Source organism: Canis lupus, chromosome 31 (assembly GCF_003254725.2).
Source record: "Canis lupus dingo isolate Sandy chromosome 31, ASM325472v2, whole genome shotgun sequence".
Taxonomy (NCBI): domain Eukaryota; kingdom Metazoa; phylum Chordata; class Mammalia; order Carnivora; family Canidae; genus Canis; species Canis lupus.
In genome coordinates this window covers 17851833-17865802 of record NC_064273.1, presented here as the reverse complement: position 1 = coordinate 17865802, position 13970 = coordinate 17851833, and the positions used below count along the sequence as shown (strand labels likewise).

At 33.1% G+C, this 13970-nt stretch overlaps 1 protein-coding gene across 2 annotated transcripts in view; it reads right to left on the bottom strand.

Annotated features, from left to right (window-relative positions):
• NCAM2 (neural cell adhesion molecule 2) overlaps positions 1–13970 on the bottom strand; it is a 515217-nt gene that overhangs the window by 38967 nt on the left and 462280 nt on the right. For both annotated transcript variants that reach the window (XM_025449670.3, XM_025449671.3), the window contains exon 15: positions 4287–4467. In XM_025449670.3, the coding sequence (XP_025305455.1) occupies positions 4287–4467 (181 nt within the window). The remainder of the gene's footprint in view (positions 1–4286; positions 4468–13970) is intronic.

The window sequence follows — 13970 nt, the reverse complement described above, 5'->3', positions numbered from 1 at the left end:
TAAGGTCTGCTAGTTTATTATAGATAACATATTTCAGATATGAGTTTGAATTTATAATATTTACTTTAAAATGGTATAAGAAATCGTACAGCTACAAGAGTAATTTTGGTGAAGGCACATGCAGATCATTTTCCTTATTTACCAATACATAATTTTAACTCTATCGGATTCTGCTGGCATAAAGACTCCCAAACTCACCATCTCTCTTCACAGCCTTTAAAATTGCCCAGAGAAACCTTCTGGAGCTAAACCGAACAATTCTTAAACTATAAAGGCACATCTTTAATGTGGCTTTCCACAAGGCTTTTGCAGCCAGTGGATTCAGGATTCAAGTTGGTGGCTATAGTTAATTAGACATCATCTTGTGACATTTTTATAGATAAATTAATCTTTTCTTCTTCTTTCCCCTTTTCAGGAAGCTGTTATTGCTCTGCATCAGCTGCACAGTTTAGAGAGGAGAAATTCTTTCTCCTACCTTCTCAGATAGCTTTTTCTGACTTCTCCTTGACTGCATGATCTGCTTCATCAGCTGTGAAACAGACTCCAGCTTTTTTCATCCTAAAAGTCCTTCTGACACTGTTTTTCTTTTTTTAAACTCTGCTCACCTTCATAGCGAAGCTTCTTAAAAGCATTAAATAAACATGGAGTCTAAACCTCCCTAACCTCACATAAATCCTCATTCCACTCCTACCTAATTTCTCTCTCAGCCACTTCAGCAAAGTTGTTTGTACGAAGGACACTTCACATCTCTTTCAATTGAGTTCCACTGACCTCTCAGCAGCATCTAAAGTGGCAAATGCGATTTACAGCTTCTCTTTTTGAAAGATGACTCTCTCTTAACTTCCAAGATACTACAGTCGTCTCTTTTTACAGGACCTCTACAACATCTTATTCTCATGGGAGGGATGTGGTTTGCTCTTTCTTATATTATTTTAATTCCTTTTGGGCTCAGTTCTTCTCTACTCAGTAATCCCAAGAAGTACTCCTTGACATATATGTTGTGCCAGTCACCCTTCTAGGTACCAGGGAGATATCTTCGAGTATTTCAGACATTGACTCCTTTTCATAGAACTTAGGCACTATTCATCGTGTAATTGTTATCCTCACTCAGGCTTCAGATACCATTCAATTAGTATTAACATCATAATGTATGTTTCCAGTCTATGATAGTCTTCTTATCTTAATGCACACATATAACTACTACTTGACATTTCAAACTTAGTGAATAACACACTGATCTTATGTTTGATCCTATTCTCCAAATCCTGCTCCTCAAATTCTTTATCCTGAGAGATGATGCCAACATTGTTCCAACCTCCAAGCAGGAGACGCAAAAGTCATCAATATCTACTGAATTTGATCTGTTACACATTTAAGGTTAACCTACATTATACTATGTCCAGAATTTATTCATGGTTTTCTTTTTCTACCACTATCACTTTCTTTTAAGTGTTCTTGTTCATCCATCTCTTCCTTTTACCCATATGAGTAAGATCAATCTGTCGGTAATGCCTATCTACTCATATAATGTCCTTGCTTGAAATGAGTTCTTATTGCGTTTAAGATCTCCCTTAAGATTGTTTTTTTTAGTATATGTGCTGCTGAAGTGAGTACTCTCTTATGATTGTTTATGCAGTTTTCAGAAGACCTTGGATTATATCCCTCTCTATCTTTTATCTCTGTTCACATATCTCCAGGTTCTCTTTGGCCATGTTTTTTAAAGTTCTTAAAGCAGATCAACTTTTTTTCTCTTCCTTAAAGGCTTCTTCTATATATGACACTTTCCCTGGAAGGCTCATTTCCAGTAAGTTTCTTTTGGGAAGGCACTTTCTACGAGAACCCCTCCCTACCCCCACTCTATCACCCCAAGTTAGGTGCAAATGCCAACCCCCCTCATGGCAGCATACAGTACCAGCACATCTCCTAGTTGTAATTATTTGGTGGTTATTCTAACTCTGGTTTTATGTCTATCTTCCCTAGGAGATTGTAAAATCTTTGAGGACAGAGGCCAGCTCTGTATTTTTCACAGGTCATTCCTCTCTACTCATCTCCGTCCTTGTCACAAAGCAAGATCCCAATAAATATCTGGAACAAATGAATGAATCTTAACATTGCAGATCCAGAAGAACTAACTCAGAGATAAGAAAAAGCATATCAAGAGAAATTAAGTAACAAAAGCAAAGCTGAAACTATAAACCATAATTTTTCCATTTTTCTTCCAGGTACTTCCCACAAATTGATTTTGAAATTGAAACAAAATATTTTTTTATAGTAAATGTATCATAATATATCTTAGGTATATATATGTATGTATGTAATTATATGTATCTATATATGTATGCATATATGTATATACATATATTCTTATTTATTTATCCTTTTTTCTATACTTATTTTTGGCTTTTATTAACAATTTTTTTGAAAATAGCAGGGACTCTGAAAGTATAACATAAAGTAACCTGCATAAAATCTATTTTTTTACAGTTTCTGTGTTACCTATAAAATGTCATTAAAATGTTGTCTTCTAACTTCATACAATATTAATTTTTATCTCAATAAAAATAATTATTTCCTCCAAACATATTAGCTAAATTAAAGATTTAGGAAATAGAGTACACTGTTGCGATCATCCTTTGAAGATTTTAACTCAGATTTAGAATCATATTTATATCATGCTGCAGATATTTGTATAGAGGATAATTACTACAAATATAAAACATTGTAATTGTAGAAGTAGTTACCAATGTTTCAAAGTCACCAAGGCAATGAACCTGACAGTGTATTCAACCATTATTCTTGGTTAGGTGTATCATCTTATAAGGGTACTGGATTCGTCATATGACTAAAGTAGCTCTGATCTTGAACAGATCCCTTAACCCCCAAATTTATATCTGTAAAGTGAGTATAACTTTTCCTTGTTCAATTCAGAGTCAGAGATATATGAATTAAATAATGAGATAATAAATGCAAAAGTAGTTCATAAATTTTTATTTTATTTTTTTTTTTCTTTTTTTTTTTTTTTTTTTTTTTTTTTTAGTTCATAAATTTTTAAAAATGATATTATATCAATATTAGTTCTAGATGCTCCCAACTTCCTAATTTCAAATGATAATTGGAAGCACTTAATTAATATTAATAATGCAAAGTCAAAATATCAATTACTTTTAAACCACATAACCAATAATAATTATTTTTTAATAGGAAGATTAACTATATAAAAATCCTTTCAATTTGAAAGAGAAGATATACGGATCACAAGCTCATTATAATGATATTAATATCAATTTGAAGTTACAAGAGGGTTAAAGAGCATGACTGAACTGACAAACTTTATTTTTAACCCAGTTTCAAAAATGTTATGTAACAATACTGATACTCTCATATGACTCCAATAAGCCATGCTTACGAATATGCTGCTCTCATGTCTACATATATGCATATGAAGAGCATATGTATATTATATATATTCATACATGTATGTTTAAAATTTCCCAGTAAATATTACATATTATATTTAAAAGAACGATAGATGTTAAAATATGATCCATGTGACAATCACAGAGTCAAATATGACTATAAATCAGGAAAATTCTTGCATCTTTACCTCTACAGCATGTATCTGAAAAAAATGTTAACATCCCTCTGTGGACTTTGATCATATCACAAGCATATAATGATGCAAGCATTGTTACTTAATAAAGGTAGAATCCACTAGTGTGCTGTGAATATGGATGTAGGGTGTCCTGCAACATTGCGAGCCTCCTTTAACTCTAATTAATTTTTTTTCTAAGGCTATGTCTGTGGCCCTTTCTGCCTCATTGTGTGTTTGAGTCTATCTTTCCAAAATCAACTTGCTTGATTAGTCATGGATGGGCTTATCGTTATCTTTGACCACATTTTTCCAAAAGTGAAGGACCAGCCTCCATGTGTTTGGTAGAAAAGTTGTCTTCTTTGCAAAAGATTTTTTGGTCTCATCAGAAATCTTTCATGTTGACTTTTGACACTTCACTCTTACCTTCCGCCCCCCCACCCCCACCGTTTATCCTATCTCCATCACTTCACCAAAATTGTCAGCGTGTATTTACAAGTTAACTGATACTTCATGACAAGAATGACTTGAGAAATCTTGAGTAAGACATGTCACAATAATCATGATTAGAACTTGGAATTTACACTTTTCTTCTATAAAATTATGTTTTCAATATTAAGAAAAAATCCAGAGGAGTTATAAAAAAAGATGATATCGTTTTTATTGCCAGCCTAAGAAAGCATATAGTTTTGCTTACCTTTAATAATGTTCGGTTTTGGTGGCATGCTGAACTCATAGACTGTTGGTTCTGAATATCCCAATCTATTGGCAGCTGTAATTTGAACTTCATACCCCATTGTCCACTGTAGATGCTCCAAAATAATGTGGTCTTTATTTCCTTGGACTTTTTTCTCTAGCCACTGATCTTCTTTATCTTTCTGTAGAGGCAATACAAATATTTTGTAAATACCCATATACTAAAGTTGTAATTTAAAAAAAAACAATAATTTATCTTCAGATAGAAAAAGTGGTTTATTAATAGTGAAAAAAGATATTTATCATCTACAGAAAGTTGATAAAGTTGCTTTATCAATGAAGTCATTTCTAAGAATTTTCTATAATATATGTAATATTTTTAAAATTTTAGCCAAACAATGATTTCCTAATTAATTCCTGATAATTCAGTGGTTGATGATTCACCCTCATTAATATCTTTATTTTTATTTCACAGGTATAATTTTACTGTTTGGCCATTTTTCAATTATTAATAGTCATGTGTGCAGAAAAAATAAGACATGATTTACAGAAAAAGTCTAGTATATCCATTAAAATAATTGCCAGAGACTACTGTTTAAGGTTTGAGGTGGTGTGGGGGGAGATACAATGTCTTGCAAATGGAGGCTGGATATTTTTTATAGATTTAAATTTTTATTACTCTGATGTTTTAGAGTCATAATAAAATAATATGTAAGAAATATTATTACCTGTTAAAAATGTTATTAGCATCAGAAAATAAAATATGGTATGCTGTCCTTGGACACCTACACTTAAATCCTGATTCTAAAATAAAGGCTTTAGAACGTGTTTTATAATTACCCTCTATTTCAAAAATATACTATGATTACAATTAACACAGAAAAATAAATCTATACAATTTAGTGACAAACTATCCTAAATAATGTGAACATTTGGCTGTGCCATGTTAACCATTTAAACACTGGTAAGTTCCTCAACCTCAATGCCTTGTTTCTATTATAGAAATGATAGTAACAGTTGCATCTGTCAGCTTTCATGAGGGAACAATGAGGAAAACCAAGTACTTTGGGTCGTCCAGGGCCTTAGGAATCATAAGCACTTAACAAATGACAGCCATTATTAAGGAGAACTTATTTCCATAATAACTGTATGAAAATAAAATAATATTTTTCTGGAATGATGTATTTAATAAATTATCACTGAAACTGCAAAACTCAATTTCCCAGAGATATAATTATAAGTAAATTAGAGCCTGGCGATAGATAGATAGATAGATGGATAGATAGATAGATAGATAGATACATAGATAGATAGATAGATTTAGGTAGGTAGATAGACAGATAAAGGGCAGACAGATGAATCCTTTTTAACTTCAGAGCTCAGCCCAGTATTACTTTATGTTGAGCCAATATTTTACAATGTTTCTTTGGCTATAAAGCATAACAATGTTTTCAGCATTTATGGTAAAAATTGAGGATTTATTCTCTGAAATGAAATTATGGAAGTTAAATGCATGATTGCATTAAATTGATGGTGCTACAAACATGAAGTGCTCATTAAAAGGAGACAAGAAGACGTTATTAATTTGATGCCATACTATTACTCTATCTTCCTACTTAATTATTTTTGGTTATATAGAACTTTTATTACAAAAGCATCAGGCTATTTTGATAATTCATCTAAAACTAAAGATATTAGTACCCCTAATGAATCCATGAGTTCTGGAAAAGCACTTAAAGTTAGCCATATAAACAAGAGACATTTCCTTTGCTTTTTGAAGCTTATAAATGGATTAAGTTAATACATTGTTGTCCATTGCTATTTTAAGGTAATATGAGGAATACTGAAGAGACCAGTGGAAAAACAAATAATTTGGACCAGAATGCTTGTAACTTGCCTACATCACTACATGACTAGTAAGTCTAAGAAAGGAGGTTAGGCATGCTTTTGAAATGCTTGGGACAGCTGTGCCAAACAGCCATGATTTTCCCACCACCTTCATTCCTTATCAATCCATCCATCAACTATTCATTCTACCTTTACTGGGTAGAGGGCCTGTTCTAGAACTATGAACACAGTAGTGAACAACACACGTAGAATATGCTCATCTTGGAGTTCACATCAAGTGAGAAGAAAGACATGAGCTCTTTGAAAAACCAAGAATGCTCTGGGAGCATGAAACAGGGAAACTTAATATTAAATCCCAGGGCTAGGAATGTTTCTTCTAGGGAGGTGACATCATCCTCTTTGGAAATAATAAACTCCAGTGCCATTTTTCATTTGTCCTAACTTAACAAAAAAGTGTGATTCTTTCACAGTGGTTTAGACGCAAACATAAGCGCAATGATGAAAATCTCACAAAGGTGCATGAACACTGGGAGATAGTAAGATACACACTATAGGCTTATTGTTTTCAGTAAATGTAAAAATGCTATAGATATGGACCAAAAAGAACCCTTAAAATATTTATTCAAAAATGACATTAGAGGACATATTATATGCATATGTGTATACATATGTGTATGTATAGATTTTAGTGGTTTTATTATTTGTAGAGGACTGTGTGTGTATAGACATATATATTGTGTCTATATATGTGTGTATGTGTGACACATATATAAACACATACATAGACACAATAAAATCTATGTAACATAAATATCTGATATGTTCTATACTGTGTATACACATACACATCTATAGGAAGGAATGGGTGAGAAATAGGAGAGTTGAAAGGTTAGATAAAGACAAGGGGTACATAGAGCAGGAAAGAGCTGCCCTTGTGGCCTTCTTTTTACCCTAATAATTCCATAAGTTCTAAGTAACTATGAAGTGCTTGGTGAGAATGAATATCTTTTCTGTCTGCCTGTCTGTCGCCAAAACACAACGTGTCAGCTGAGAATGAATATCTTGATGAAAATCCAGAGTTGAGTTTTGCTTTGGATCTGAATAGAGATGCGGGTAAAAGAGCCAGAAAATGAGCCAACAGCTGAGGTCTGGATTATCCCAGGATAAAATTTATTCTTCATAGTGATGGAGACACTTCATGTCCTTCACATAATCCTCCAAAAATAGTATTTCTGGGAACTGAGCATTTGAAGTGATACTTCCTGACAAGCATAAGACATGTAGATAGTCTCTTCTGAAATACCTATCATTTAACTCTTAATTGCTGAAGCTCTTAGTATGATAAATTAAAAACCCCTCCATCATTTTAGGTAGCTGGACTGATGGCATAAGGAACCAAAGGGAGTCCTAATATCTCCCCCCATTTAAGTCAATTTCATTTTCCATTCAATATTAGACAAGGAGGCTTTTTTAATCCTTTAATTGCTGTTCCTGGGGAATAGGGAAAAAAATTAAAGTGGGTGTTACCAAATACTCCCCTAGGTATCAAAATCTCAATTATGCATCTGTAGAGTGCCTAATTTACAGAATTTAAATGCCTAGGGAATGATTTAAGATAATCTAGTTGCAAAATGTTCCCCTAGGTAACTTAATGAGATGATTTGCTGAATAGGGCTATTATTAATAAGCCAATTAATGTTGAAGGGCAGCTACTAAAAGAAAAATGGCCATTTTGCTTTGATATAGCTTCTCTTAAGCAATCCTTTTTCTCAGAAAATAGACAGCAGGGCCAAATGACAATTAAGATTTCTCCTTAATAGTTATTTTGAAATCATAATATCAGCATGTGGGGAAATACTTGCTATCATCTGTCTAGGGAGGAAAGCTGAGAGGAGATAAAGGGTGTGTTGGTTTTATTTGCAGAGGACTTGCTGACTGCATTTATTTATAAGAAGTAATTCACTAATCCTTTTGCAAGTGTCAGAGAATATATGGTCAATATCATCTTAAATGAAAGTAGAATCAGCAGAGGACAGGAGAGGCAATGTGCTTGTACTAAGTAGATGAATTTTAAGGTTCTTGTGAATCTCATGTGTTATGCTTTGTTTTTAAGATTTTATTTATTCATGAGACACAGAGAGAGAGAGTGACAGTGCTTGCATGCACGTGAGAGAGAGAGGGAGAGACAGACAGAGAGAGACAGAGAGAGACAGAGAAGGGTCCCTATGGGGAGCCTGGTGTGGGACTCAATCTCAGGACCCCGGGATCATGACTTGAGTGGAAGACAGATGCTCAACCGCTGAGCCACCCAGACATTCCTCCAATGTGTTAAGCTTTAAGATTTTGTGTTTCCATGAAAGGCAGTTTCTGCTTCCTGGATTACCTGGTAGCATGGTTCAGCTACTCACTATTTGTATGATCTTTTGTAAGAATCATCCCAGAATCTCCTACAGCTCCATTTATTACTCTGATTATAGGAGAGGTAACCTGGCAATTACATACACAAACACACGCCCGTGCATGCATGCACACACACACAAATACACACAAACACACACACAATTGTGATTTGAAAAGGTATAACATTTGGAGGATTTTAGTAAAGTTTCAAATTCTACTTTCTTTCTTTCTAACTGAATCAGCACAGTTGATGCAAATTCTAATTTCCTTTTTTCTATTGTCATAACTGATTCAAATTGCCTTTATTCCATTTCCTGAAGCTTGATAAAATGTTGTAAACTGGATCTTACTTAACCTACTCCTAGTCTCCATCACTCACATATCTCTTTAGGGAAAACTAAAATGTAATTTTTCCTATTAATCACTTTGTTTTCTCGAAACCCATAAAAATTCACCCAATGCAAGTGTTTTTTCCTCTTGCATTATTTCTTATATTTGTTAATCTAATTATATAATTACTTACAATTATTCAACACAGACTGATTCATTCATTGATTCTTTGATGGCTTTATTCATTCAGACAACAAAGTCTTTTTGAAGATATCAATACGAGAATGAATAAAACTTATCCTTTTCACTAGGTGCAAAGGAAAAATCCTAAAAAGCTTAGGATTGTTTAATGGCCATAGTTATTACTTGAAAATGCTTCAAAACTATACTGATGGCTTTAAATAAATTTCAGTATACCCACCTAAATACAAGAAAATCAGAAAATAGGTTATTATCATTAATAATTAATTAGAAAATAAGTTATCTCAACAACAAGAACTCAATTTTACGTAGGTATCATTTTAATATCCTTTTAAAAATTTTCTTTTCCTATGGCTATTGAGATACACCTTCCAGAGACTCCAAGTAGCTTAAGAAGGTCAATTAAGACTCAGAAACGTATGCTAGAGCACTGTTGCTAGTCCCTAAAGTACCTTCTTCACAATTGATTTTAAGCAACTAATTTTTTTTAGTCCTTCTCAGCTCAGGAAACTTATTTAATGTGCCAACACTAAGTGATAGTTATGATCCCACAGCTATCATCAAATCTGGGAGAAAACAGTGAAAAACTTATGGAAGCATGTAAAAAGCTATTTATTAAATTATATGCAGTTACATTGACTCTACAACACAAAGTAGGTGTAAAATATTCTGTTCATAAAATAATTTCTTTCATTTTTCCATATACATTTTGAAATTAATAAGCTTGTCTATTCTCCAAATACATGGTTTAATCCTACTGACTTACTGTTACAGACATTAATTTTCACAAAGAATCCATAGAGACATCTAATTCTTTTACTACTCTAGTTCTGATCTCATAAATTCTGTCTTCGTAATGTGTAACTGAACAAAATCATGTACTCTATCTACTATAAGATAACATGGAATAGTATGTTGTTCCTGGTCTATATTGAGTTACACATTCTCTATATTAGGATATGATTTGTCTTATCCTCATTCTGGTGAAATCCAGGTTTCATACTTAGATTCAATGTCTGCTAGCAGTCAACATTCACACTAGGAATATATTAGCTTAGTTTTGTTGTTCCTAGATGTGTTCCCATGTGTTCCTAAATATACAGTCCCATGCACATGGAGAAATTGAAAGATAGGGTCAAAGAGGCAATCAAGATTAAAATCCTTATAATGTTTACTTTCTGAATTCCTCTACTTCCTTCCATGGAGGTCATACAATTAAAAAAATACATTGCATATAGCTAAATATTTTTTCAAGTTTTTCAGTTGTAGTTTACTCCACTGTGGAATTCATCCAGTTTGAGAAACTAATAGATGAAGGGGCTTGTAATCATACAAAGAGAAGAGATGATTAAAAACGTTTTTGAAATAGTTTACTATTTCTATACAAGTGCAAATATCAAGGCAAATGCTGCCATGAATATCTAGCTACCAAATCTTAAAATGCAAATTTTTAAATGTGATGAAGTAATCAATTGAGAAAGAATATGTGGAGAAAGTTATTCCTTCCCAAGATCTGCTACTGTTTGACCACCTTAATTGAACTTACATTGAATCATGGAATTTCCTAATTAGACCTGCAGAGCATGATGTTTGTAGGATGAAGGAGGCAGAGAAGGAAGGGAAAGAAAAATAAACAGAAATATGGACATAATGTTGATGTGTTTAAGTAGAAGACATACCATAAATGATATGGTAAAGATAAAGTGGGTCAGAATGGCTGTATTTTGGATGTACAGAGCTAAGCTGGTCATTTGAAGTGAGATGGGAGAGTGGTTGAGGGGTCGATACAATCTCCGTAAGCGTATTTCAATTCAACACTTACTGCTGCAAAACTAATGTTTAGATTATAAAGTCTTATGTTCTGATATCTGCTCCCCATGCCCACTAAGTCACCCATATTGTGTAGGGTACAGTTTGCCCATTAGAAAGTATTAAAAGGTATCAATTTTTTTTAGTATAGGTGACACACAATGTTACCTTAGCTTCAGGTGTACAAAGTAGTGATTCAACAAGTTTATACATTGTGCTCTGCGCATCACAAGTGTAGCTACCATCTGTCCAGGTATTTCACATCCCTATTACAATATTGTGGACTACAGGCAATGATATTATGTCAATTCCTTATGCTATGTGTTTTATTCCAATGACTTATGTATCCCATAACTATGTCTCCCACTTCCCTTCACTGAATGTTTAATTAATGGTTTACGTTTATGTGTATACTTATATTTATAGTATCCAAGAGTAGAATGCCTTGCATGAAGTACAAAGGATGGAGATGAATTACTTTTATAAATCTTGCCATAGGAGCCGAAAATTCTGCTACTACAACAGTGTTCCATCTAAAATGCTATTAGTTCTAAGAGTACTAACACACTAATTGATTATCAGTCATTTGTAGCTATGCGTTAATTATGCAACCAATTATTTTCATTATGGCATTTAAAAACAAATCCTTCAGCACTTTTTCAAGTTAGAAAGGGCTGGGGATTGGAAATGAAGAGGAGAGGTATGGCAAGGCAGAAGTAAGATGGAATTGAAAAGAGAGTAAAACTTTTTACTGGTAGAGTAAACATAGATGTTGAGTAAATAGGCAAAATAGAGCTCCCTTGCTATTAGGGCTTCCCCTCCCCCCCTATTTTTGGGGGGAGGGGGAGAGAAGGGAAAAAGAATGAAAGTTACAATTATGTAAAAAATATTTACATCATCTTTATGGAAATTTGAATTACTCCATGTTTTTGAATCTATTATACTTAACACTTTAACTTACTTGTATCCATATGTTTCACACAAAACTTTGCATAAGACATTAATTCTAATCCATGTAAAACAAATAAAAATTAATTTGGCAGCATATTAAATGGCTTGTATTATTAATTAATTAAAATAATAAATACTAAAAATAGATAATAAAATGATAAAATAAATTATTATAATATTTATAATTTCCCCTTGAATATCTAAAATGCCATTTCCCCCCCATTTTGTGAATATAATTGGTTCTAAACAGATGCAGTGCTATTCTAGGGGACATTTTTGGGTTCAATAATGATCAAGGACACAACTGGTAATATAGTGAGTGAGGGCAGGGATACTAAACATTCTGTAATAGGGGGTAGATATCTGGAGGGCTCACTATTATATTTAAAATGCCAATAGTGAGTCCTTTCAGATACACAGGATTCATGACTGATAACTTGTTATGGACTGACTTGTGTCCCTCCCCCATTCATATATTAAATCCCTAAATTCCAGTGTGACTTTATTAGGATATATGTCTGTAAGGAGGTTATTTGGATGGAACACTTATGACTGATATTTTTATAAGAAGATGAAGAGCGGTCAGGGATGTATGTATACAAACAAAAGGTCATGACAGGAAGAAGGCAAAGAGGGAGGCCTCAGAAGAAACCAAATCTGCTGGCACCTTGATCTTGGAATTCTAACCTCCAGAACTGTGAGACAGCAGATTTCTGTTGCTTATGCCAACTATGGTATTTTGTTTTGGTAGCCCTAGTGGACTAAGACAGTTGTTGTGACAATAAAGATAATTATTTTAACAATTTGTGGCAGATCCCAGACCCTATTATTTAGTTGACCTAACTCCCAACTAACGATTTTTCATTTAGTGACAGTCTTGAGAACTATTTGTCTAATGGGACATAATTTTAATTTTGCTCAGTGGAGTTTTTGGAAAATTTGTACTGTATTGCTAGAAAAGAAAGACAAAAATAGCCTATTATTCTTTTGTGCTTTTTACCTTCTCTACATTTGGAATGTGGATGTGAATCCACTGTCTTAAAACACAAGATAATCTACATGAAGATAAAAGCCAACGTGCTAAAGATGAAAGACATGAAGAAAAATATTATGGATGCCTGATTTTATAAGATGAAAAAGTCATACATTCCTAAAATATAATGCTGCATTAATAAAAGCCATTAGTATATGAAGAAAAGATACAATAGGAAATAATAAATACTTGCTATCATCAGTTGAAATAAATGATTCTGGTTGAATTCAACATAGCATTGGTATTAATTCCAGTATCAAACTCTTTAGAAAGGATAAGTCAAACATCACTTTTAATTTTAGGTACAAATTATATTCATAGCAAATTTTAGATGTATTTTTATAACTCCTCATTGTAGCTCAGTTTAAAAATGGGATTTTATTGGAGTTGCCTATGAATTCCTATCATCCACCTGTATTTTGTGCCAAAAATTCTGTCCAATGGTAGGCCACAATCTGCACTGAGGTCTGTTCCCCCCGTTTAATTCATGATTCTGCTCAGGCCTATGACCTTTAGGACTCTTTCCCTTCCAAAGAGTTTCCAGATGGTCAAATAAGAATGGCCATGAAACCTGGCTTGAGTAGCATGAAACCATCAAATTCATAGAAAGACTGGTGAGCCATTCAGAGCCATTTTGGGGTAGAGGCATGAAACCTTCATAGACAATTAGCCACAAAATACCCACAGCTGCTCATCATTCCCAGCATGAAACCTGCAACAAAAAGGTCCCGGAAGGGGATATTAATTTTAAATTTAAAAGACTGATGTCTAAAATTAATAATTTTAAGTATGCTATTCAATATCAAACTTCTAAATAAAACTGAACTCTTTTTTTTACTAAACTTTAAAACTTAGATGTTTGAATTAAAAAATACTACAATTTACAAAATTATGAATTTGTGGGAAACAGCTGAAAATCATTTATAGACTATTAAGGAGCAATTACTTGGTATAATTTGCTAAAATATATATTTGCTAAAATATAATAAACTTAGAAAGTATTATGAGGTGTCCAGCAAATATAAACTTAAAATTGACACTGTATGACACGGATAATCATAAATGTTAATAAATAAACATTATAAAATTTAATTTAAAATTTCATTTCACTTT